This window comes from Octopus bimaculoides, chromosome 23 (genome assembly GCF_046866305.1).
Source record: "Octopus bimaculoides isolate indiv1 chromosome 23, ASM4686630v1, whole genome shotgun sequence".
Taxonomy (NCBI): domain Eukaryota; kingdom Metazoa; phylum Mollusca; class Cephalopoda; order Octopoda; family Octopodidae; genus Octopus; species Octopus bimaculoides.
In genome coordinates this window covers 35686829-35714328 of record NC_142950.1, presented here as the reverse complement: position 1 = coordinate 35714328, position 27500 = coordinate 35686829, and the positions used below count along the sequence as shown (strand labels likewise).

The following is a 27500-nucleotide window of genomic DNA, read 5'->3' as shown; positions in this document are numbered from 1 at the left end:
ATGAAGTGAAAGCAAACTGATGCAGTTCCAACTGATAATTAAAATCCATTTAACTCACTCAATACAATAAAGCGTTGCTCGACCTCAAATAATGATTTCTTGTATTGGCACCAACGACAGAAATGTTATGAAAATGTAATGTCTCTTTAATGGCAAATTGTTATGTCTGTTTGTTTGACTCGTTCTCGAAGAATCTCTCAGCAGATTTCAATTGAGTTACTAAAGAAACATTTACAGCCTCCTTTATTCGGTTCAAATCACATGTTAAGACTGTAGGTTCGGTTTGTGGACCAAGCCTCGCGTTGCGTCCTTGGGCAAGGCACTTGTTTTCTCGTTTGCTCAAGTCTGCTCGATTAAAAGTGAGCAACAACCGACTGTTGGTACACCTCTCTCTCGCTCTCTGTCTCTCTCTCCCTATCTCTCCTCTCTCTCTCCCTCTCTCTCTCCCTCTCTCTCTCACTCTCCAGCTATCATCTGCATTCTGCTAGATCAGCGGTAGAAGATCAAGGTGTCTATATCTGCTGAAAGGTACTTAAAACAGGTGGCTTATATATATATACACACATACATTTATATACACACACACAGGCACACAGACACACACACACACACAGCCACACACACACACACACACACACACACACACATGTATGAACAAGATGCAGGCGTGGTTGTGTGGTAAGAAGCTCGCTGCCCAATAGCAGAGTTCTGGGTTCAGTCTCGCTGCGTGACACTTTGGTCAGCTGTCATTTATTATGGCTTCAGGCTGACCAGAGCCTTTTGCGTAGATTTGGTGGACGGAAACTGAAAGAAGCCCTTCGTATATATATCTATGCGTGCGTGTGTCCTTGTATCTGTGCTTGTTTCCCACCACCGTTCGCTGGAGGAGGAGGAGGAGGAGGCGTGTTGCGTAGCAGACGGAGAAATGATAATGGTATTTTAGGATAATGATATTCACGACGATGACGACAAGCTCGGAAACTGATGACGACGACGCGGATGAGGACGGTGATGGTGATGTTGATGATGATGATGATGATGATGATGGTGATGATGATGGTGATGATGGTGATGACGATGATGATGACGATGATGACGATGATGACGATGATGACGGTGATGATGATGATGATGACGATGATGATGGTGATGACGATGATGGTGATGACGATGATGACGGTGATGATGATGATGATGATGATGATGATGACGATGATGGTGATGGCGATGATGGTGATGATGATGATGGTGATGATGATGATGACGATGATGACGGTGATGATGATGATGATGATGATGATGATGATGATGACGATGATGATGATGATGATGATGGTGATAACGATGATGGTGATGATGATGGTGATGACGATGATGGTGGTGATGATGATGGTGATGATGATGATGATGACGATGATGATGGTGATGACGATGATGGTGATGACGATGCTGCTGCTGATGCTGCTGCTACTGACGACGACGATGACTGTGAAGTTTAACATGATCATCCCACCGTCCCCCCCACCCACCCACCCCCGCCCCCGCCGCAGCCATATCATATTTTACATAGATGATAACATTAATACATAAAATAGCCGTTTCCCGTTTATGAATATTCATGAGATTCATTTACAGTTCCCCGGATATTGGCATTGGTTCGGTGTTGGTGCGGCGGCGGTGACAATAGTAGTAGTAGTAGTAGTAGTAGTAGTAGTAGTAGTAGTAGTAGTAGTGGTGGTGGTGGTGGTGGTGGCAGTGTAGGTTGGTGTTAACGCTGTTGTCTAATCGTATTAAAGGATCATTAGGTGTATCCTGGCATTGGCGGCGGCGGAGGCGGAGGCGTCAGTGGTGATGATGATGATGATGATGATGATGATGATGATGATGATGATGATGATGATGTTGTTGTTGCTGGTGGTGGTGGATTTGGTGGTTTACTGAAGGTAGTTAAATGTAATCGTTAGCAGTGGTGGTGGTGGGGGGGGGGGGGTGAAGGCGTGTAGGGGGAGGAATAAATGTGGTGGTCCGCGTGGGTGGAAAAGGCGGGGTGGGGGTCATTGGAGTTGGTAGTGGAATGTGTGGGCTGTTGCTGAGGAGGTGGTGGTTGTGGTGGTAGTGTTCAGAGATAGCAGACGGGGTAAACAGTGATGACAATAACAGTTTAGGTTGTAGTAGTAGTGGTAACAGTTGGTTGTTGTACTGGTATTGGTGGCGGCGGCGGCGATGGTGATGGTGGTGGTGGTGGTGGTGGAAGTTCTGGCAGTTGTAGTGTCCTTGGTAGTGTTGATTCTAGTGTTGGTGGTAGCATTTGGAGGTAGTGTTGTGCCACAGTGTTACTTTTGGTATTGGTGGTAGCGTTAGTGGTAATGCTGAGCGTGGTGGTGGTGTCGACGGTGGTAGTGTTGTGGTACAGCTCACAGCATTAATGGTGCTGTTGGGTTGTAGTATAGGTCGTAGTATTAGTGGTGGTGTTGGGTTGTGACTGGTAGCAGTGATTCTGGATAATTAAGTTTGTTGTTGTCGCCATTGCTAATGCCTGCTATATCTCTTGCTGCTGCTGCTGCACTTTCTGTTAATGACGTAGTTGATGTTGATGTTGTTGTTGTCATCGTCGTCGCCGCCGTCAGTCCTATCCGTTCCCGCCTCGCCCCTCCCTCCCTAATCATATATTCAACTTCACAGTCAAAGCTAATATTTCGTGCTGAAGTGAAGTTAATTAGCAAACATAGAAATAAATTACTGTACAGGCCGAAGCGGGTGGCGGTGGTGGTGGTGGTGGTGGTGGTGGTGGTGGTGGTGGTGGTGGTGGTGGTGGTGGTGGTGGTGGTGGTGGTGGTGGTGGTGGTGGTGGTGGTGGTGGTGGTGGTGGTGGTGGTGGTGGTGGTGGTGGTGGTGGTGGTGGTGGTGGTGGTGGTGGTGGTGGTGGTGGTGGTGGTGGTGGTGGTGGTGGTGGTGGTGGTGGTGGTGGTGGTGGTGGTGGTGGTGGTGGTGGTGGTGGTGGTGGTGGTGGTGGTGGTGGTGGTGGTGGTGGTGGTGGTGGTGGTGGTGGTGGTGGTGGTGGTGGTGGTGGTGGTGGTGGTGGTGGTGGTGGTGGTGGTGGTGGTGGTGGTGGTGGTGGTGGTGGTGGTGGTGGTGGTGGTGGTGGTGGTGGTGGTGGTGGTGGTGGTGGTGGTGGTGGTGGTGGTGGTGGTGGTGGTGGTGGTGGTGGTGGTGGTGGTGGTGCAGAAAATGGTAGACGAAGTGATGGCATTTGTTGTAGTGGCAACAGTAGTGGTAGAGGCGTTGTTGTTGCTGTTGTTGTTGTTGTTGTTGTTGTTGTTGTGGTGGTGGTGGTGCAGGAGTGGTGGCTAGTTTAGGATTGTGATGTAGAGGGTACCGGTATTTGTAGTAGTAGTATTGGTGGTGGTGGTGGTGGTGGTGGTGGTGGTGGTGGTGGTGGTTGTGGTGCGGTGGAGGTAATGACGACGACATCGACGACGATGATGATCTTACGATGGTGACGGTGGTGGTGTTGTTGGTGGCGGTGGTGATGGTGATGGTGATGATGATGATGATGATAATGGTAACGACAACGATGATGACAAGCCATGTCAAAAATCAACACCCACGTGATCAAACAGCACTCGACGGCAGACAGTGTGTGAAGAAACGTCACTGGAACGTGATATATTCTCTCAATACATATATATGTAACAATAGCCATGGGCTTGGGAGAATTCACAAAAATAACAAAAAACGAAGACAGGTGCTGTAGACAACGAACAGATGTATTAGTTTAACGCTCGGGAAGTGAAAAGTCTTTAACATTTCGAGCCTACGCTCTTCCACAGAAAGGAACACAGAAAGAAAATAAAGAATGTGTAGTGGCTAGCGATCTATCATGGCGAATGTATATAGGATCCACAATGAGCAGAACTTACTTGCAGGTATTGGTAGTGCAAATCAGAGGTGCAATCTGTGTGGGTGTTTTTTCAAAACACTGTCTGGTTTAAAAAGCCACATCAGACGCCATGAAAGGGCTAAGGTGTAGGTGCAGGAGGTGGTCAAACTCTGTTTAAGGAGTAGACAACCACCACCATATATATATATATAGCCCATGGCTATTGTTACTGTGTTGACACCAGTTAGCTGCCCTCACTTGCAATACGGCATTTTAAAACCCAGGAAGTCGTTACATGCTCACTAGATATAGTAGTCAAATATGCTTCAAATTGCTGAGTAGCCCAAATGAAGTACCTTCTGGAAGTACTTTTAGTGCTGCTGTCCGTACCTGGTGGTAATAGATCAAAGTGTCTTTCACGATTTCGCTTATGAACATTTATAGACGAGACCGAACTCAGAAACACGAGGGAAGTGGTCCAGACATTACAACAGCTGAATAACATCGTCCACCATGTTGCCTGGTTGTTTACGTAAACACAGATCTCTTAGAGTCCTCGTTACACGCAAGACTGATGGCCTTAATCTGCTGGAACGAGTGGCTACGTCAGACATTTCTTACTCGCTCGCTCAGTCGATAAGAAGATAAGAATACAGTCAGGATTTACGAGAATCTTCAAACTCACACTGCTTGCCTCTCTGTCTGTCTGTCTGTTTATCTCGCTGCTTGACTGTAATGTAACGTTGGTTTTAAATTTTGCCACAAGGGCGGCAATTTCGGGGGGTGGGGGTGGAGAGGCATAAATCGATTACAACGACTCCTCTGCTCAACTCATTTTATCGACCCCGAAACGATAACAGGTAAAGTCGACCTCGCAGACTGCTGTCCTTCTTGATGATCATGGCAAGTACGATTGTCCTAGTGATGATTAAGCGTGGTGATGACGACGACGACGACGACGATGATGATGATGATGATGATGATGATGATGATGATGATGATGGTTAATGTGATAGTGGTTATGATGGTTATAGTAACGATGATGGTGATGATAGCTAAGGGTGATAGTGATTGTTAAGGGCGATGATGATCGTTAAGGGCGGTGGTGATTGTTAAGGGCGATGATGGTGAGGGTTAAAAGTGATGGTCATAGTCCAGGACGCTGATGCTGATGATGATGGTTAAGAATCATGATGATGGTGATGGTTAGTGAACGTGATGATGTTGCCAAAAGGCACATCGTTCTGTCTCGTTCTGTGACGTAGACACGAAGACTCAATCGTTAGTATTTGTGCAATAACAACAAGTATTATGGGAAAATCGGTGGAGCAACAGACAAAAAGCCTTCTGGTATTTATTTAAGACGTTTTCCGTTGAGATACAAACCAATAAGTTCAATAAACAGACATTTTACACAGTTCATATTCTATATATATATGTACACAATTCAAGTTTTGCTTCCAAACTGCCTGGATCTGTTTTATAAAAATACCTGAACGTACACACATGCATGATTGCATAGATACATACATAAATACACACAGACACACACACATTCGTACACACACACACAGTTAAGTGTCCATCTGAGTATATATATAAATGTGTATGTATCTATATATATGCTATATTTTATACATGATGATATTTTATTCCAATATATATGTATGTATGTATGTATGTATGTATGTAGGTAGGTATGTATGTATGTATGTAGGTATGTATGTATGTATGTATGTGTGTATGCATGTATGTGTGTATGTATGCATGTTATACGTCATTTATATAAAACATACGCATACACATACACATCAACACATATGCAAGCATGTATATCTGTTTATACACAAAAAAAAGATGCAAGAATACATGTAGAGAAACTCATTCATTCAACTAGTATATTTATACACAAACACAGACACATGCACGTGACATACACTCTTTGTTCCTCGCACACACACACACTCACACACACACATACACACACATATATATATAAATGTATTTAACAAAGGATATATTCATCATCAGCGAAACATGCTTACAAACCTACTAATATTAGTCTCTAGACAAGTAGACAAGTATATCTAAATACAAAATATACACAAAAGAGCGTTTTTAGAGTCTGATAAGACCAATAGTCGATTCATAAGCATCGACCATTCTTTTTTAAGGCACCCGAATATATTGGGAATACATCCGTACACGAATTAGATCCGATATTTCCACATACATACATACATGTGTATATATATATATATATATATATATATATATATATATATATATATATATATATATATATATATATATATATATATATATATATATTTATATATATATATATCTATATATTTACATATATTTATATATATATATATATATATATATATATATATATATATGCATGTATGTATATACGTACCTAGAAATATGCATGAATAAAAGAAAAACAAATTAATATATTACCATATATATTGAAACCTCTGCTCACTATTACACGAAGTTAAAAGATAAAGAAAAAAATATACAGTGCTTCCCCTAAATATAATTATATTAACAATAGATTCCTTTAGTCAAACAATTTTTTTCAGTACATATAGAGATATAAACATTTACATTCGCACATTATCCCAGATATTTAAACTCGTGCGAACACACACACACACACACACACACACACACACACACACACACACACACACACACATCAATATCTATATCAATATACAGGCTCACGTTTTCGCAGACAATAACACGCCATAGTTATACATCCGTATATATATATTTGTGTATATACAGAAATATATATATATATATATATATATATATATATGCAGAAATATATACATATATATATATATATATATATATATATATATATATATATATATATATATATATATATAGATGTATATATAGAAATATGTATATTTTTACATATACAGAAATGTATCAATATAAATATACAATCACACACACACACAAACACCTCTTAATATAGACATGTTTTATTATACATAGATATCCTTATACCTCTACCCATACCTCCATCTCTAAAGCCATACATCTCATCTAACTTATCCATACACCTCTGTGGATACATATATACAAATACACGAAACCAAACTTATGCATAACCAAATACGGTCATGTGTGTGATTGACTTTGTTCTCATTTTTGATCCAATCAAAACAGCCATCCATAAAAACAGAATATGCGCCATAGCAAATTGGTTGTGAGTAGCTGATAGAGTTGCTATTGTGGTTCCTGTGTTTGGTAAGAGTTCATGTTAAATAGTTTAAATTCCACGAAGAGTTCAAAAGTAAGTTGGAGACGATAGAATAACAATCGAAAATGATTGGATGTCACACTAGGTTAGGTGACAATGCCTGTTGTGAAATATGTATCACTGCGAATGCGAAGCGATATAAATTGAAAGATTTTAGTTAGGTATTCAGATAGCAATAGAATAAATTAAATACAAAATAAATCCTCTTTCTGCATGTAATGTGTGGAGACTTTAGGCACAAGACTGAGATTAAATGTTTGGAAGGAGATGAATCGTGCCTAACCGTCTGGGTACAAATTTTGATGAAATTGTGGAATACAGTAAGAAGTGATTATCTCAGAATTCCGGTCAAGTCGTGCATCCTTAGTAAAAACGATAAAGGACTCATTCACATGACATCTTGCGCTGCCATAATGAGAATGTTCGCCCTTTGTTACGATGTAGTACGACGGTTTTTAAGTTTCCATGTGTATCTAGATAGAGAAATGGCATGACTTGTTACCTGGCTTTTGAAACGTATGTGTATGCTAATGGAATCTTGAATTCATTTGCAGTCAGCCTGATATATGCTATAATGGATATAGCTGGTTTTACTGTAAACAATATCCTTAGCTAGCGTTATTAGATTAAGCTATATATTAAGCTTGATACAGTGTAGAAGAGAATTGAACAATATTTTATTTATTATTTCGTAATAATTATGTTTAGGAATAAGTATCTTTTCGGTATAAAAAAATTATTCTACTTATAAGAGCAGCAACTGCTAAATAACGAGGTGAATTATGCCAAAATAATCCGTTTAGATCTGTTCCTGATGTTATTTATTTTGTTAGTGGTTTAAAATGGTATATTTATCGATGAAACTACTTCTGCATGAAGTTGGCTGCATCACAATAAATTGAAAATTCTTCAAGGATATGTTCATTAGCTGATAGTCTATAAGGTACATTTCTATCTAGGGTTTAGGGGTAATTCTAGATTGGTGTGACACTCTGTATAAAAATTAGCGCATCTTTGGGTTCTGAAAAATCGTATCTGAGTCAATTAGTTACTTTGAAGGTAACATCTAAGAAGTCAACTGTAGTTAGGTTGGTCTCTGAAGTTTAAATCATAAACACGGACTCATTAGGTATTATTACCAAGGCTGAAGCGCTTGCTCCCATACTTATTGCAAAATTTCTCTTAGAAGAGATTGATCATTACTGTTTTCCTGGCTTCCAAAATTATCTCTACTTCTGATTGGTCAATATTAGTAAAAAATTTAGCAAAATTCACTCGTCTTATCTACCAGTAGTACTGTTATTAAGACATAATAATTTTCGATATCAAATTCCAAGAACCTAATGATCTGTTTATTTAAGTAATTTTTACAGCAATCATAAGAGCCTGAGGATTTTGCCGTATTTATCATTGAGCTCTCATTTAATTTTATCAGTAATATTACTAGGGATTTGCTTTCTAATATTGCCTGTATCAGATGGTAAAGTTGATTAACGTAATTGTTGGGCGATTCTGAAATCAGCCAAATGCTCCAAACTAAATTACCTTTTATTGGCTAAGTGGTACGCAAATATATTTCCAAGTATCTAATTATATATATGAGAGAGAGAGAGAGAGAGAGAGAGAGAGAGAGAGAGAGAGAGAGAGAGAGAGAGAGAGAGAGAGAGAAGTGGTAAATTGGTAAAGTGGGAAGAGCATTAAACAGAATGTTCTCTGGTATTGATTCTGAGTTCAACTCACACCAAATATCAATATTACTTCCAACATTTCAGGGTCGATAAATAAAGTACCAGACTAGCATGGTGGACAGCACTCAGGTCAGTTAAATAACCATGAACCGTGTGTATGATGTGTGTATCTCCTTGCTTCTACGCACTCTGGAATACACGCACACGTTCATATATATATACGTACATACACACACACGCACGCACGCACGTATATATATATGTGTGTGTGTGTGTGTGTGTGTGTGTGTGTGTGTGTGCGTATGTATGCATGTATTTATGTATGTATGTATTTATGTATGTGTGTATGATTGGAGAGAGAGAGAGAGCTTACATGATTCCATGACTGCATGCATGGAAGGAAAGGTACACGTATCGATTGTAAACTATTACAGGCCAGATCTCACCAACATACTCCCACATACACCCGCCCACCCACGCACGTACACACACGCACACACACATATGACAATATATACATAGACATTTATACAAACCCACACAAAACACTCATACACACTCACATTATATATATATATATATATATATATATATATATACACATATAAAGACATTCATACACACACACACACATACTATATGTATGCATTTGTTTCTGTATATGAATGTATGTTGTCAGTGTAATTGGCAAGTATGAGAGACGCTTCAAGGTGTAAATTAAAATTAAACAAGACAAGAATGTGTGAGTAGACATATTAAAAGGCATCTGATTGATGGAACCACGTTTTATTGTTTGTAACACCGCCATCTATCGGCGAAAACAAACAGAAGAGAAGTTTAAACAATAATGATTTCACACACGTTCCATTGACCCGACATTGAATACAAGCAGACGATAAGAGGAAGAAGTATTCTTTCGGCAAACATTATTAAGGATAAAGAAGAAAATATTACAAAAAATTGATAGGAACTTACTTTGGTTTGTACAGTGGTTCTTGCTCCTCCATTTACCAATGCTTTGAGCGATTCTAGTTGACCAAACCAGGCTGCGCAATGGACCGCGCCCATGCCATACTGGAAATAGAGGAAAAGGACAAAAAAGAAAAAATGTAAACGTTTGTCAGATGTAGCTATTAAATGCCGCTTTCATTTCACATTTCATACGAGTTTCTGTTACATATAAATAACAACAACAACAACAACGACGGCGACGACAACGACGATAAATCGAATTTCTGTTACATATAAATTAAATGGTATGAAAGCAGAAGACTTTAACATGTTAGAAATACTCGGTTAACCGTATCATGATTACAGTAAAGTTAATAATCAAGAACAAAGTCACAGTAGAGTTATTGAGAATTGCTGAAAGTGCTGTCGTTGTAAATATAACTGCATATATTGTATATACCGGGGTATTTAAAATGAATTTCTATTTTCATCTCTATTTTTGCATCGCCATTACAAAACCGCAGTCTTGTATTTTGAGTCAAACACGAATTACCGAGTCCGTTTTATTACACAATTCTTCAATAAAATGCTTATACCTATATATGTTATACACACATACACACACACATACATACATACATACATACACACATACACAGACACACACATATATATACACATACACATACATACAAACATATATATAGATATATATAGATATATACATACACACACATGCATATATACATATAGATAGATAGATAGATAGATAGATAGATAGATAGATAGATAGATAGATAGATAGATAGATAGATAGATATACATACACACATACATACATGTATACAGAACGTAAAGACAGACGAAATACCGCTAAGCATTTTTGCCCGGGAATAGACTGAAAGAGTAAAAAGCCTAAAAGAATGCGGGGAGATAAAAATGTGACAATTCGGTCAAATATTGGGTTGGAACATTGGAAAATTTGGTGGCGGGCATGGTTAGAGGGTATTTTACAAACTATTCTCACGGCATTTCGTGTCTATCATACGTAGGTCGTGAATAGAAAACCAATGTTCGAGAACTTACTATAATCTCATTTAACAAATTTGTATTATGATACCAACAAAAGTACACCCGAACATCCAATCCACACATACACACATGCACACACTAACACACACTAACACACACACACACACACACACACACACACACACACACACATACACACACACACACCTCACACACACACACACCTCACACACACATATAAATTATGTGAAGTCAATGTGACCGCGGAAAAATGTCACATCAACGCCCTAGAGGGACCGTTCTTCCTGTATTTTATAGGTCAAACAGTTCCTTGTTGTAGGTTTTGTAAATAACCTAGTGGCCCAGTCGTATAGTCACCCTGTCGTTGGCGAGTGTCACTTCTGGAAATGATGGTGATCCAACGATGTCTTTTAGACATTAAATCTAACGTTCGGAGAAATAATTCGTTGTTTCGTCAGAATTTGCTTTCAATGACTGTTTGGCTTGATATGTATGGTGGTTCATGTCTGTCTGTCTGTCTGTCTGTCTGTCTGTATGTATGTATGTATGTATGTATGCATGCATGTATGCATGCATCTATGAATGTATGTATGCATGTATGTATGTTTGTATGTATGTATGTCATTATTCAGTTTATTTCAAGATTTCTCGCCGATAGAGAAAGAACCTTCGAACCTAGATCCAAGGCTCCTTCATTGGAATTCCAACATCAACAACAGGATATTTTTGTACGTATGTATGTAAGTATGTTGGTCAGATTTGCATGTTTTACGTACGTATTCTCATGCATACAGTTGCCCATATATATTTAAATGATAAACAACTGGAGTGTTTTACAGATTTTTACAGTTCCAGGGATGGATTGGATCTGCAGTCTTCGAATTAGCTTTCTCCTTTCTGGTTTTGAGAAGCCTAATTTCTCAAAATTGGTATTTAGGCAGTGTTTTACATATCCCAGGGCCCCAATAATTGGGCCCCATTATGCATGCATGTATGTATGTATGTATGCATGTATGTATTTTTGTATGTATGTATTTTTTTATGTATGTAAGTATATATGTATTTTGTATGTATGTATGTACGCATGCATAACAGACACTTGCCAAGGTGCCATGCGGTGAGACTGAACCCGGAACTATGTGATTGGTAAGCAAGCTACTTATCACACAAACATACATATATATATTTCTATATACAAACACACACACGCAATTGTACCCGCGTTTCACACCCGTTCTTTTACTGGCTTCAAGATGTTTAACGAAAGAAACGTAACGGTGGTCGTAGAAGTGGTGCTAGTTGTAGTAGTAGTAGTAGTAGTAGTAGTAGTAGTAGTAGTAGGATCGGTGGTGCTTAATGAAAACGGTAGAAGTCGTGTGGGGTAAGTGCCGAAGGTGACAGTGGTGGCAATGTCAACGGTCGTGGTAGACGGCGGAGGTGGTGGTGGAGCTTCTAGTTGCAGGATCTGTACATAAATATACGAGATATGTGGATATATTCCGTTTGATGTTTATTGATAATAGCAACCGGGAAGAAGAGCCAATCGGAAACATTTGCATAAACTCTATTTACCATAACTCATATAAATAAATGATAACGTCTGCAGGTACAAGCGTGTGTGTGTGTATGTATGTACATATATATATATATATATATATATATATATATATATATATATATATATATATATATATATATATATATATATATATATATATACATGCATCGTGTAGGTACGTAAGTTGATGTCGTATCTTATACCGTGTACTTTCATCTGTATATATGTATATATGTGTGTATGTATGTGTGTGTGTATATGTATGCGTGTATGTACGTATATGTGCATGTATGTGTGTATGTGTTTATGTATGTACGTACGCATGTATGAATGTATGTATGGATGTCTGTATAATATGCATATATGTATGTATGTGTATGTATGTATGTATGTATGTATGTATGTATGTATGTACATATCTATACACATATTTATGCATATGCGTATAAAGCATAAAATATACATAATATATACACATATAATACATATCTCTAATTATATATGCGCGTGCGTGCATGTATGTATGTATGTATATGTATATGCATGATCTATACGTTTATGTATATATATATGACACACACACCCTAATATATGTGCGTATTTATATATACTTGTATATATCATAAAGCATGTGTGTGACAGTGCGTGTGTAATCATGTACATATATTTACACAGACGTGTATATGAGTGCCTACGTGTGCCGGTGTGCAGTTGTATATATATATATATATATATATATATATGTATATATATATATATATATATATATATATATATGTATATATATATATATATATATATATATATATATATATATATATATATATATATATATATATATATATATATATATATATATATATATATATATATATATATATGCACATATACATATATATATATATATATATATATATATATACATATAAATATATACACACATATATATATATTTGTATATATATATGTATATATATATATATATATATATATATATATATATATATATATATATATATATAGCTGCAGGTAGAGACATCTCCATATCGTGTAGCTTCAATTTATACGTTATGGATACGTATAGGTTTATCAGGGAAATTTTTACCGAGATATATATTACCCATGGGTGTGTACCATGTATGTATATATAAGTATGTGTGTATGTATATATGTATGTATGTATGTATGTATGTGTGTATGTATGCATGCATGTATGTGTGTCTATGTGATATATTCACTTGTCAGTATCAAACGCTACATAGATACACACGTTTCAGCATGTATGTATGTATGTATATATATATATATATATATATATATATATATATATATATATATATATATGTGTGTGTGTGTGTGTGTGTGTGTGTGTGTGTGTGTGTGTATACATACATTCATATATGACCATGTATTCATATGCAGACATATTCTAAGTATCTTGTATAAATATGTATGCATACAAGCTCATGATAATTTTAGTTGAGAATCTTCGTTTAGTATGTCTAAGTATGACACGTATACATATATGCATGTACACACACACACACATACATGTAGGTATGCATGTATATACGCTTCATGCAAATATGTTTATATCAGCTAAGTATCAGAATAATTTTCGTTATCGTTTATGAAATATGCATATGAGCATAGCATGTATATATCTTAAAATGTGCAGGTATACACATAAATTTATACACACGCACACGCACACACACATATATGTTTGCTTGTTTGCGTACACACGTGTGCACATATCTAATGGCGTTCTGTTCTTATTAATTCAGCCATCTTAAACCGGTGCGCTCAGCATGTAAGCATTGTATTTATACATCAAAATGTGCATACGTCTGCATGTATGTATGTTGTTGCATACATTATTACAAATGTTTCTTTTTGTTCCTTTATATATTTCTTGTTTTTCTATCTTTAAAAAAAACAAAAAACTTTTCGGTTGTGTTTCTTCATGTATCCACATATTTTGTTTTATATCTATCGAATTATCGATTCATCCATTTGCTCATTCGTCTCATTGTATATCTGCATATATATATATATATATATATATATACCATGTAATCTATATATCTATTTATTTCTATACCTCTATACCTGTCACAGCTTCTTAGCCATCCCTCTCTCTTTCTCTCTCTTTGTATGTATGTGTGTATATATGTGTGTATGTGTGTGTGTGTATATATATGTATATACAGATGTGTGTGCATTTATCTAATCACATCTACCCTTACACACACGTGAAGAAGAAGAAGAAGAAGAAGAAGAAGAAGAAGAAGAAGAAGAAGAAGAAGAAGAAGAAGAAGAAGAAGAAGAAGAAGAAGAAGAAGAAGAAGAAGAAGCAAAAGAAGAAGAAGAAGAAGAAGAAGAAGAAGGGGTGGTGTCATTGTAACTGAAGAGAATGATTCTTGGTTTATGAGATAAGTTGAGAGGAGAGAAGTTCTAGCTCCAAGTGCAACCTCGTCGGAATGATTAATTGATTGATTGATTGATTGGTTGAATAATCAATTGATTGACGGATCGATTGATTGATTGACCATTGATTGATCGATTCTTTGGCTGTTTGTTTGGTCGATCGATTCGATGATCGATTGGCCGATTGACCAATAGCTCGGCTGTTTGATTGATGGAGCAATTGATTGATTGATTGATCGATTGATTTATCCCATGATAAAGCACACTTTTGAGATCAAATCCCACCCAATTATATATGATCGATCTATCGATTTATTTACTAGCAGTGTGAAAGTATTTTATGATTCGTTGATTACCAATTCCGAAATATCTTCAGTAATATTTGTTGTCGCTGTGTTGATAAACCCCAGGTCGGCCTTCATCAAACAATCTAACGATCAAAAAGCCCTCCATCCGTGGCCATCATAACAAAACACTCTTTTACTCTACCTTATCGTCTAAAGTCAAGAAAAGACACATCGGCTACTGCAGTTCCACAGATCCATTCCTATAAAAATGGACAGCCACGGATAGCATGCACTTGATCTTATATCTGCTCAATGAAGCAGACCTGGAGTTAAACAACAACAACAATAGCAACAACAATGCCAGTGACAACGTCTTCGACAATATCGGTGCCATACCAAAGATTTTAACGGCGAAAACTTAAGTAAGCTCTACCTAAAACATGAACTCTTATCCATGTCAGTTAATAAGTATTTAGCGATTATCGATGGCCGAAGTTATTTGAATTTTTATTAGGGATGCTTGTACGGAAAGAACCCAGCTACTTCATTAATATTCAAGTTTCTCTCTTGTTTATTGGCTGCCGTGAATACAGAAAGGACATTATCACCGAATTATATCGTATTTAAGTGTTCTCTGTAAATTCTTCCGCATAAATGTCTCACAATATAAAATACACTGAGCGACACCTCACCCCCCAACCCTACCATCCTCGGCTCTCATTCATATCTCATCATACACAGTTTATAGCGTTAAGCTTAATCCAGCTAAACCTAATACACGCGCAGATATATACATAAGCGCCATACACACGCGCGCGCAAAAACACACACACACACACACACACACACACACACACACACACACACACACACACATGTATATATGTATGCATATGCACAGACACATACACACGTTCACACATTTACATACACGCACATATATACATGCATTCATACACATAAAATATGCCATGCGCTTTCACACACATACACACACACACATATGTATAAACATATCATATATATCGTCTGACGTGTTTTATTTATTTTTTTTATCACGTTTCCCATTCAATTTATTTTCAGGTGTATATACGAGATGGAGGCTGAAAATCTCCTGGCTTTGGGTACAAAAAAAAAAGTAAAAGACAAGAGGATGAGCTAGTTATGATTTTATTCAACATATTCCCCGCTCAGATTCACACACTTATTGCAACGGCCCTTCAGATTTTCTAAGCCCTGTGAAAGAACTTGGAATGTTGGGCCTCCAACCAGGCCTTTCGCGACACCCTTAAAGCCACGAACTTTTCAGCACCCCCTCGTAAGTGTATATCGTCTGTTTATAGTATGTTATTTTCTACACTTTCTTTGAAAGTGCGTTTCATTGTTTCATACGCACTTGAAAGTATCAACAAATGAGAAATTTCATTTGATGTCTCTTTTGGTTTTATCTTTCACTACTTGTCGCATTTCTCGTTTCACAATGGCCATTGTCGCATTCTCTGCTTAGAAGGATATTGATATCATTTATTAACTCAATAATCTTATGGTATTTTAAGGCCGCGAGCAGGCAGATTCATTGCTTGGCGTAATTTCGTCCGTATTTACGTTCTTAGTTCAAATTCCGCCGAGGTCAATTTTGCCTTTCATTCTTTCGGAGTCGATAAAATAAGTACCACTTAAGCGCTGAGGTCGATGTAATCAACTTACTCCCTCCCACCAAAATTCCTAGTTTTGTATATATATATATATATATATATATATATATATATATATATATATATATGTAAATTTAATAAATGGAGTAATACGCATATGCTAAATGAATTCTTTTATTTCCGACATATGTTTCGAAGATTACAGATGATTCCTTCCAAAGGAATAAGTGATGTTGATAAAGATGTAATCTTCTCTTCAGGGAAATACATAGGATCCAACTTAACCGTAAGACATTTTAACCGAATGTGATAACTGTGGGTAGAGAAGATTGCTACGTATCTTATATATATATATTTGTACGTACGTACGTGTGTATGTATGTATGCATGTATGTATTGTATACATTGTATGTACGTATGTATGTACGTGTGTATGTATGTATGTATGTATGTATGCGCATTTAAACTACATTGAATGAATTCAGGCAGAATAATTAGGGTTTCAGCAGTAATCATTGCAATAAAGAAACGAAGAAACGTGGTGAATCTGTCAAAGATTGAAACGAAGTTTATTAAACTGAATATGAAAATATCAAGTAAAATGTGGAAGCTACACCGGCGACACACTACCACTACTGCTGCTGCTGCTACTACTACTACTACTACTACTACTACTACTACTACTACTACTACTACTACTTCTACGACGACGAGGAGGAGGAGGAGAAGGAGTGAATGTAGGCGTGACATGTTGAATAGATATGAGGGACATAAGTGTTGGCAAAACTAATTGATGCCGTCAAACATCAAACATCAAATTTGAAGATATACACCAATGGATTGTAATGATGAAAAGGTGTTGACAGACGTTGTCATTTAGACTATATCAGTACCAAAGAGACACACCTCCACGCACGCGCACATATATTTATTCACATACATATGTATATATGTATATGTGTATGCATGTGTGTATGTATGTATATATATATATATATATATATATATATATATATATATATACACCTATATATATGTGTGTGTATATATATATATAAATATATATATATATACATATATATGTCTCTCTGTGTTTGCATATGTATATATATATATATATATATATATATATATATATATATATATATATATATTAGGGAGAGAGAGAGAAAGAGAGGGAAAGTCAGACAGACAACAATACATCTGTCTATCTGTCTATCAATTTATCTATCGATTAATCTCTCAACCGCCCTCTTCACACACACACACACACACACACACACACACACACACACACACACACACATCTTACATATCTTTCGAAATTTGTTGATATCACGACTCCAAATTATTTAGTTAGAAAAAAATTTCCTTGTTTATACGTGTCCTGTAGAGTTTGTATGTAACGCAAATTGATAAATAAATATAATACAGAAATATAAAAATAAATAAAATGTCGGAAGATAACGGAAATACTATAAATTGAGTTTGATTAACAAAGGAAGAGACATATAAGTAGATATATATATACTAAAATCTAAACCCGATGACCGATAATATTAAGAAAAGCAGACGACAACTGTTGTGGCTGACACAGACGATATCCGCCGTCTACTTGACGCATTCCTGCAACTCACCAACAGACGTGACTTTGTGAACAGTGAAGACAAATGGAGAACTTTTTTCTTAAATGTATTTATATACTTCGCAATATTAATAATGAATTTATTTACCAGATTTTTACCTGAATATAACACTGTTTACGGAACATGAACCAAAGTGCAGGCATGGATAGGCGCAGACATGGATAGGCGCAGACATGGATAGGCGCAGACATGGATGTGTGATTAAAAAGCTTGCTTTTCAATCATCGGATGTCTTCCAACTATAACACTTGACTGACCAAAGCCTTACACTCATATGTCCCTGCATATATGCATGCGTACATGTATGTATGTATGTATGTATGTATGTATGTATGTACGTACGTATGTATGACTTTCCTTTGGGTTTAATTTGTCTTTCTTGAGAGTGTTCAACACGGTTGCTAAGAGAGCGACAAGATTTTTGATTTAAGAGAGTTCTTGGTTAAGAGAGTTCTTTGTAAATATGTGGTTGAACTGTCGATGTGTACATCTATTCACATATGAATCTCAGATGGCGAATTTATGGAATATCTTACTACAACGATAACCCTATCCAGCTTGCTTAGCAAAGAAGGTGGTTTTCGTTGGTCACTCTACAAGACGAGAAACAAAACCTGTGAAAGGGCGAGTGAACTCAGCAGAGTCAACGGCCATCTAACAGTTGGTTGTAAGACCCCTCATCTTTGTTCAGATATTTCTTTTAACTGAAATTCCGAAATATCACCCTCGTTATTACGAAGTCGGAGATCCTGATCTCGCTTGTTTCTGGACAACTTTTCTTTGTAAATAAGAGTCTTAGCTGGACCTAGTTTAAAGAAGACAGACTGAAAATATTTGGAGTGTTTGTTGTCTGAGTTGCGATACTGAATGCTGAGGTGGATTTCGAACTGTTTAACTTTTGGTCTCTTAGTATACATCGTATCCGATTTACTATCGAACGAAATTGTAAGAATTTCTGTGAATTACAAATGAATCTGCTAACCTTTTTCGCTACCATTTAGTCACAGAAATTGCTGCAAGCTAGTGATGATAACTAATACAATGGAAGACGCTATAAATTACCACAATACCACCGCCATAATAGTAGCAGTAGCAGTAGCAGCGGCAGCAGCAGCAATGTCAATAATGATCAACTGTGATAACAAAATTAGCAAGAATAAAACAGCAAAAGTATGAAAATAAGTAAAATAAAATAAAACGATATAAAATAAACACACCGTTCCGATGTCAACCAACAAGTGTTGATGAATGCATAAATTAAGGAGCAGCGTTAATAAATATATTTTCTCACCAGAGAGAACGGACCACAATAACAACACAACTAAATAATAATAATAATAATAATAATAATAATAATAATAATAATAATAATAATAATAATTGTGTCTTTTATCAATAACAGTAAAAACATTAAACATAAAGGAAAAAATTAATGGAAAACAACCAACATTTCCATCTCAGGAATGAGAAAAATGAAGCGACATAATAAAAAATATATATAAATGGAATAAAATAATTGAAAAATGGAGTAGCAGGAAAATATTAAAAGAATAAAAGAATACAAGTATAAGTAAATAAAATGAAATAAAATAAATAATCAGCAAATAATACTTCAATGTCGATATTTTTATGGAGTAATTTTTTTTTCTTTCTGTGTAAGAACTCCCTGGAGTATAGTTTAGTTTCGTACAAATATTCGAAAGATCTGGACTATTTCTCTGCTCTGAAAATATTGAAGTTTTTGGAAGTCATGGGTTTTGTAGACATTCAGGAATTCTTCGAATTGGGTCGAGTTCTTGAAATTTTTATATTTCTGCCGGTATTATGAATAATAGTATATGAAATACTATGGAAGGATAGATTAAACTGAGGTTTACTTTTAGTGGAGGGAAGGGTGGGATATTTATGCTTGGAATGGCTGTGTGTATTATATTTGTGTGTGTATACACACAAACACACACACACACATATATATATATATATATGTACACATACACACACACATAACTGTTTTTTTTTCTTGCCAACTCAGAAGAATTTTCGCAGGGGAGCCTCTAATAATTCAGAAACATATCCATCATTCCCTCCAGTTTATTTCAAAGACCAGATCCACACCAGTCTGTACCGTTTTTACTGACCAAGTACTTTGATCAGTTCATTTTAATGGCATTGTCTGCCTTGCTTGATGGTTTTAGAGTTTAATAATCTCTAGAGGGAGATTTTGCCTGCCAATTGCATGGCTAATGTCAGATGGTTAAAGGTTTTTCAAGTCAGCACATATGACATGTCCTACAATCGTTGCAGAGCAACTGGGCGACCACCAGGTCATCAGACTGACCGTCCAACAGTCAGAGAGTCAGCCAGACAGATAGACAGGCAGTCAGACAAACTGACAGACAGACAGACAGACAAGCAGTCGCACAGAAAGACAGACAGACAGACAGACAGACAGTCAAACAGAAAAAACTATCAGCCACAGATGCATGAGCATCATGTAACGTCATGGTGGCGCACTTGTAGTGTTGACACATTAATGTCCACCACCACCACCACCACCACTACCACCACCACCACCACCACCACCACAACCACTACTACTACTACTACCTCTACTAACTCTATATCTCCCACTGCTACTACTCCTAGTACTACTACCACCGCCGCCGCCGCCGCCACCACCACCACCACCACCACCACCACTACCACAGCAACCGCCGCCACCACCACTACCATCACAACCACCACCACCACCACCACCACCACTACTACTGCTGCTACTACTACTACTACTACTACTACTACTACTACTACTACTACTACTGCTGTTACTACTACTACTACTACTACTACTACTACTACTACTACTGCTGCTGCTGCTGTTACTACTACTACTGCGACTACTACTACTACTTCCAGTGCTTAATACAATCGATTCTATTTAGGTCATATGTAATAGACCAGCCGCACTGACAAACCATTTATTTCCTATTAGTGTTCTGTTACAGTTCTTCCATTACCATTCCATTGGCCAAAAAAAATAATAAAAATATTAAAAAAAAGAAACGTCGTCACATGATGCTGTTATTTCGTTCTTTAATACCAGTCACATGAGGAAAACCGTTCCGGCCGTGACCATTCTGCCATTTACTCACACACAGTTATAAGATTATATTATTGTTCACCAAATCAGTCATTTTTTTTTATGTCGATACGTGGCGATGGTGGTGGTGGTGGTGGTGTTGGTGGTGGGGAGTGAGAATTTGAGGGAGACTTGATTCCTATTTCTTGCAGGTTTAGATGATCGGCAGATAATCTCAATCTGCAAGATTCCGAGAAAATTCGAGTGTACTTTTGAGTGTACTTGATGTGTGTGTGTGTGTGTGTGAATGTGTGTGTGTGTGTGTGTGTGTGTTTTGTGTGTGTGTGTGTGTGTATGTGTGTGTGTATGTGTGTGTATGTATGTGTATATGTGTGTATGTGTTTGTATGTGTGTATATGTGTATGTGTGTGTATGTGTGTGTGTATGTGTGTGTATGTATATGTGTGTGTGTAAGTGTGTGTACGTTTAGGTATTCTTATCTTATAATAATTATGCGTGTTCCTCCGTTATTTAGACCGTCCGTAACGCTTCCACGTGATTAGTTGAAGGGGGAGAGAGGAAAGGGGAGGAGAGGGATGGGAGGGTGAGGAAGGGAAGGCAAGAAATAGGGGAGGTAGAGGGAGAGATGGTGGTGAGTGAAATGTATAATTTCTGTTTTAACTCAGTTGTTGCGCTCCGTTACTTGAGAGAGAGAGAGAGAGAGAGAGAGAGAGAGAGAGAGAGATCATGACACCCTGTAGATTGCCAAATATTTATTTCAATGTCGTTGTAACTGTAAAAAGAAAGAAGCTTTTTGTACCGCCAACTCATTCAGTAACGTTCCATTGGTTCTCTGTTGACTTCAAAGAAGCGCTTTAAAGTGTTCGAGAGTAAACTACTTCCGGTTGCTTTCTTACACACTGCCATAAAAGAAAGCTTAGCACTTTACCAATAATAGACGCAATATGGAGGTTTTTCTAATGGATATTTCGGCGTTTAATAATATTGTTCCAGTCCTTCTTGTTCTTTTTCATGCTTTGTTGTTAAACTTTATGCCTTTACCATATTAATGGTGATGGCGGCGAGCTGGCAGAACCGTTAGCACAACGAGCGAAATGCTGAGCGGTATTTCGTCTGCCGTTATGTTATGAGTTCAAATTCCGCCAAGGTCTACTTTGCCTTTCATCCTTTCGGGGTCGATTAAATAAGTACCAGTTACGCACTGGGGCCGATGTAATCGACTTAATCTTTTTGTCTCTCCTTGTTCGTCCCCTCTATGTGACCAAGAAAAAAAAGAAAGAAAAAAGAAAATTTATATCGCAGACTCCTCGGTATATCGCGGGTTTCTGCGGCCGATAGGTATTTGTATTTTTTTTTAGATTTTAATTATTTCTGTGGTAAAATAAGCATTTTCACGCCTAAAAATTAATAAATTTATAACTAAAAAAACCAAAAAAAAACCCAGTCTTTATGTTCTGAGTTCAAATTCTGCCGAGGTCGACTTTGCCTTTCATCCTTTCGGATCGATAAATTAAGTGCCAGTTGCGTACTGGGGTCGATCTAATCGACTGACTCCCTTCCCACAAATTTCGGGCCTTCTCAGGACTCCAAAGTATGTGGTTCTCTTCTCGTAGATGATCTTCACTATTCTGCATAGATGCCATTTGTGGAATGCACTCAACCCTTGAGTAACCTTGGAATACCCTTGTGTGGACTGTTGTGGCAGGATATTGTTCTGATACAACAGACCCAGGTTAAGAACTGGTACTTGTTTTGTCGACCCCGATAGAGATGAAAGGCAAAGTCGACCTCGGCGGCATTTGAACTTAGAACGTGCCAATAAGATTTGTCCGCCGTGCGAACGATTCTACCAAGCTCACCACCCACAATAGTAAAATAACAAAACCAAATGTACTATTATTACAGACACCTGATTCTGAAAAGGCCAGAATTGCTCGTCTTTTAGTCTACTCAAAGTTTCTGAAGAAGGATTCGGAATGAATGGACGAGAGTTCGTGTTGAGAAATATGTATAGCGTAAGTAGTGTGAAGTGTATTGTTTGTAAGTATGTTACGTAGCGTCTGCAGACGAGAGCTAATTCAAGAATGACTGGCCAGGAACACAGTGCAGACTCATGTCTCTTCACACACACTCACACACACTTGCTATTATTGGCCGCCATTATTGTATTTCTCCTCGAGTAGGCGAAGAGAAAATATAAAAGCTGTAGTTTCCACGTGGGCAAATACATTCATACTTACAGATACACAGGCATATACATACATAATACACCATACGTACACACACACATGCATATATACTAAAACATGTATGTATTTATACACATACGAATGTATGTGTATATATATATATATAAGTAGGTATGTATATATATGTATTATATATATATACATACCTACTTATATATACATACGTACATACATACACTTGCAGGATGTGCTTGTTCGTATGAATAAGAGTATTCTAACAGTAAATAAAGTAGCGAATGGTTGAAGAGACACAATTGGTTATATTGATTTATAACGACGTTACTTTGAAGGTTTATAAATCTTTTTCGATCATTTCGCCGCTCTTCTTCGATCTTACGAGATCGAAAACTTGTATGTGGGTCAATGAGTAAATCTCGAAGGTTGTCGGCGACAAAAATAATTCATGAGAAAGATTTAAAGCACAAAAACGATGGTTTGAACATCTGGGGGTGTATTTTCTTTGATAATTATGGGCGCATGCGTGGCTGTGTGGTAAGACGTTGGCTTCGCAACCGCATGGCTCCGGAGTTCAGTCTCACCGCGTTGTACTTTGGACAAGTATCTTCTGCGATAGCCTCAAGCCTACCAAAGCAGTAGCAGAACGATAAAGTGATAGTATGTTGTCAACTGTATCGTGCAGCTACTGAATAAATCTCTCTGAGAGATTTAGGAATGTATTATTTCTATTTATTATATGGTTAGAAACTTGACCAACGATGAAGGAATGCAAATCATCAGGCAACACCATACTTACATTTGCGCAACCCTGTATATCTGTTGCCTGCGTGTAACCATTGGCCAAACGGTTAAAAGGTTTGCGTTGCAATCATGAAGGCCGGGGTTCTATCCCATGCTGTTGCACACTGAGTCAGAGACTTTTATCATAGCTTCAGGCTAATCCAAGATTTGTGGGTGAATTTGGGGAGATGGAAACTGGTGAAGACATAATAACAGTGAAGTGTAGATGTGGGAGGTTGCTTCGGTTAAAAATCATAGCCGTTATGAACTTTGTTTAGGTGAAGGCGTATCATTTAGGGTTGGGGTTAGTTTGGCAGAGAAAATAGAGAGGAGAAAATATTAATTAAAATGAAATTAATCAACAAGAAAAGCCAAACTACGGAATATGATGACAGGAAAATGTTGGAAATATTTATAGCGAATTTTAGAGGATGGTCACGAACGGAAAGGCAACATAAGTATGAATAATGAAGGTGAGGAAATGATATTATATGGGGAAGAAGAAGAAGAAGAAGAAGAAGGGGAGGAGGAGGAGGAGGAGGAGGAAGAGGGTCAGGGTGGGGTTGTGGAATTGATCAAATAAGTGATGTCATGCACTAAAGAATGGAAGAAGAGAGTGGAAGTATCGCTTCAAAATCAACTCAACTGCTCTCCACCACCACCACCACCACCACTACCACCACCACCACCACCACCACCACCACCATCACCATCAGCATCATCGCCACCGTCACCACCGCGTCCATCGCCAACATATTTCAGCGGCTTGTCTTAATGGCGAAAGAATCAATAACAGATCTATATAGTTATTACAAGGGATCACACAGGAATCACATTGATCTGAGTACAGCGAAAGCCAACATCAAAGAACCACCATTCAACTCAAGAAGCAATGATTGAAATCGAAAATACAACCAACAAATAGATGGTATCGCAACCTTTATTATTATTATTATTATTATTATTATTATTATTATTATTATTATTATCAATATTATTATTATTATTATCATCATGATCATCATTTTATTTGGTTTTATTTTCTGCTTTTCTTCTTTCTCTTATTCACTCTTTGCTATCAAATTCGTTCTCATCCTCTCCTGTATATATATCCATATCCTATATATACACATATATAGATAAACACACACGCACACACGCACGCACTCATATATACAATCATACATATAATATGCTTACATATATACACACATCAGTGCGATACGGCCTTTTGTTTTCTTTTATAGAAGAGATCAAAGTTAGACTTAGTAGTCTCCATTGTTAGTAAAATTACATTTTTAACCCTTGAAAAGAAAAGTACACACTTCCGGTTAATCACTCGATCATGTCTCTCCTTGAATCGAATCTCAGTACTATGATATAGACACACAAACACACACACACATACAGACATGTATATATTTATAGACATATATATATATACATACATATACATACATACACACACACACACACACAAACACGCACACACATAGATATATATATATATATAGCGAATAATTATTTCAATTACATGCAAATGGAGACTCATTTGCATATTTTTCCTTCACATAAATACAAATTTACTCACACACAAACATAAGCATACAGACGCCCTCATACAGACATTCACATAAAAATGCGATTATACGTATATAGTAAGGACCCCCGTCGGTCATGAATGACCATGGGATTGCAGCTAGAATGTTCCCTTCCGAGGCACAAATCCGGGCAAAGTTGTTTATGGAAGACCAGCAGTCGCCCATGCATACCAGCCTCCCCTCTCCACGCCACTGATGTTATCCAAGGGAAAGTTAAAGGCCGATACAGCGTGGTACCAGTGATATCACGACTGATTGCTAAGGCTGAGTGAACTGGAGCTGCGTGAAATAAAGTGTTTTTTCTTTACATATTTGTGCACGTACAATGCAAGAGTACACTTTTTGATGTATATCTGACAATGCACTCTAATGTAAATCCGCAAATATTACGTAAATCTTCACATGAAATAGTTACGTAGAGTGGTGTTAAAAACGGAGTTGTAACGAAACAATTGTAGCTGATCATTAAAGATGCGCTAAAATTTTGTTTCGTCTCCTTATTTGGATTACGTATTTGTATTGAAAAACATTATATGCACGCCAGAGGGTGCATGAGAGAGAGAGAGAGAGAGGCACAGGGAAAGTTTGAGAGAGAGAGAGAGAGTGCGGGAGCGAGACTATTTCTTTAAATCCAATTTGTTGATATAAATCCTATTGAATGAACTTATAAAACCGTTATCTGCGAATTTCTCTGCGATAGAAGGAAGCGTGTCCAGTGTATGAATAAGGATCCACGTGGAACCTCGAGTCAAATCGTTAATTCTTGTTTCTGTCCACAAAGCAAACGTAAGCCATGATGCAAGTTAACATAATTATTTACACATAGGCGCAGGCATGGCTGTGTGGTAAGAAGCTTGCTTCCCAACCACATGGTTCTGAGTTCAATACAGAGGTCAAACTAATATGTGAATATGTATATGTGTATATATTTAAAGTATACATATAAACACAGACGTGCGTATGTCTATGTATATATATTCATATGCATGGTTTAATTCTCTATGAGTGAATATTTGTGTGTGCATGTGCGCGTACACGTGTGTGCTTGTGTGTGTGTGTGTTTCTGTGTGTGCCTGTGTGTACGTGTATGCGCCTGTGCGTGTGATTAGCCATGTGATAATGTGCTTTTATAAATCCCAGTCCAATACCACCATAACTACAACGACGACGACCACCACCACCATTACCATTACCACCCTTCGTACTATAAAACAGCAAATCCTTCTGGCAGACACCATGTCCATTCTCTGGTCACTACCGCTGTAACCAGTAAGCCACAGCGTAGCAACTTACTAACATGATGCGATATCAAATGAGGATTCCTGTTATTCCGCTTTGTAAATAGATACGAGTAAAGTGTTCTTGTGTGATA

The 27500-nt window shown here is 37.4% G+C and overlaps 1 protein-coding gene across 5 annotated transcripts in view; it reads right to left on the bottom strand.

Annotated features, from left to right (window-relative positions):
• The window catches only part of LOC106878307 (uncharacterized), a 154438-nt gene that overhangs the window by 52005 nt on the left and 74933 nt on the right, over positions 1–27500 (bottom strand). For all 5 annotated transcript variants that reach the window (XM_089340433.1, XM_089340430.1, XM_089340428.1 and 2 more), the window contains one exon: positions 9836–9934. In XM_089340433.1, coding sequence (XP_089196559.1) covers positions 9836–9934 — 99 coding nt within the window. The remainder of the gene's footprint in view (positions 1–9835; positions 9935–27500) is intronic.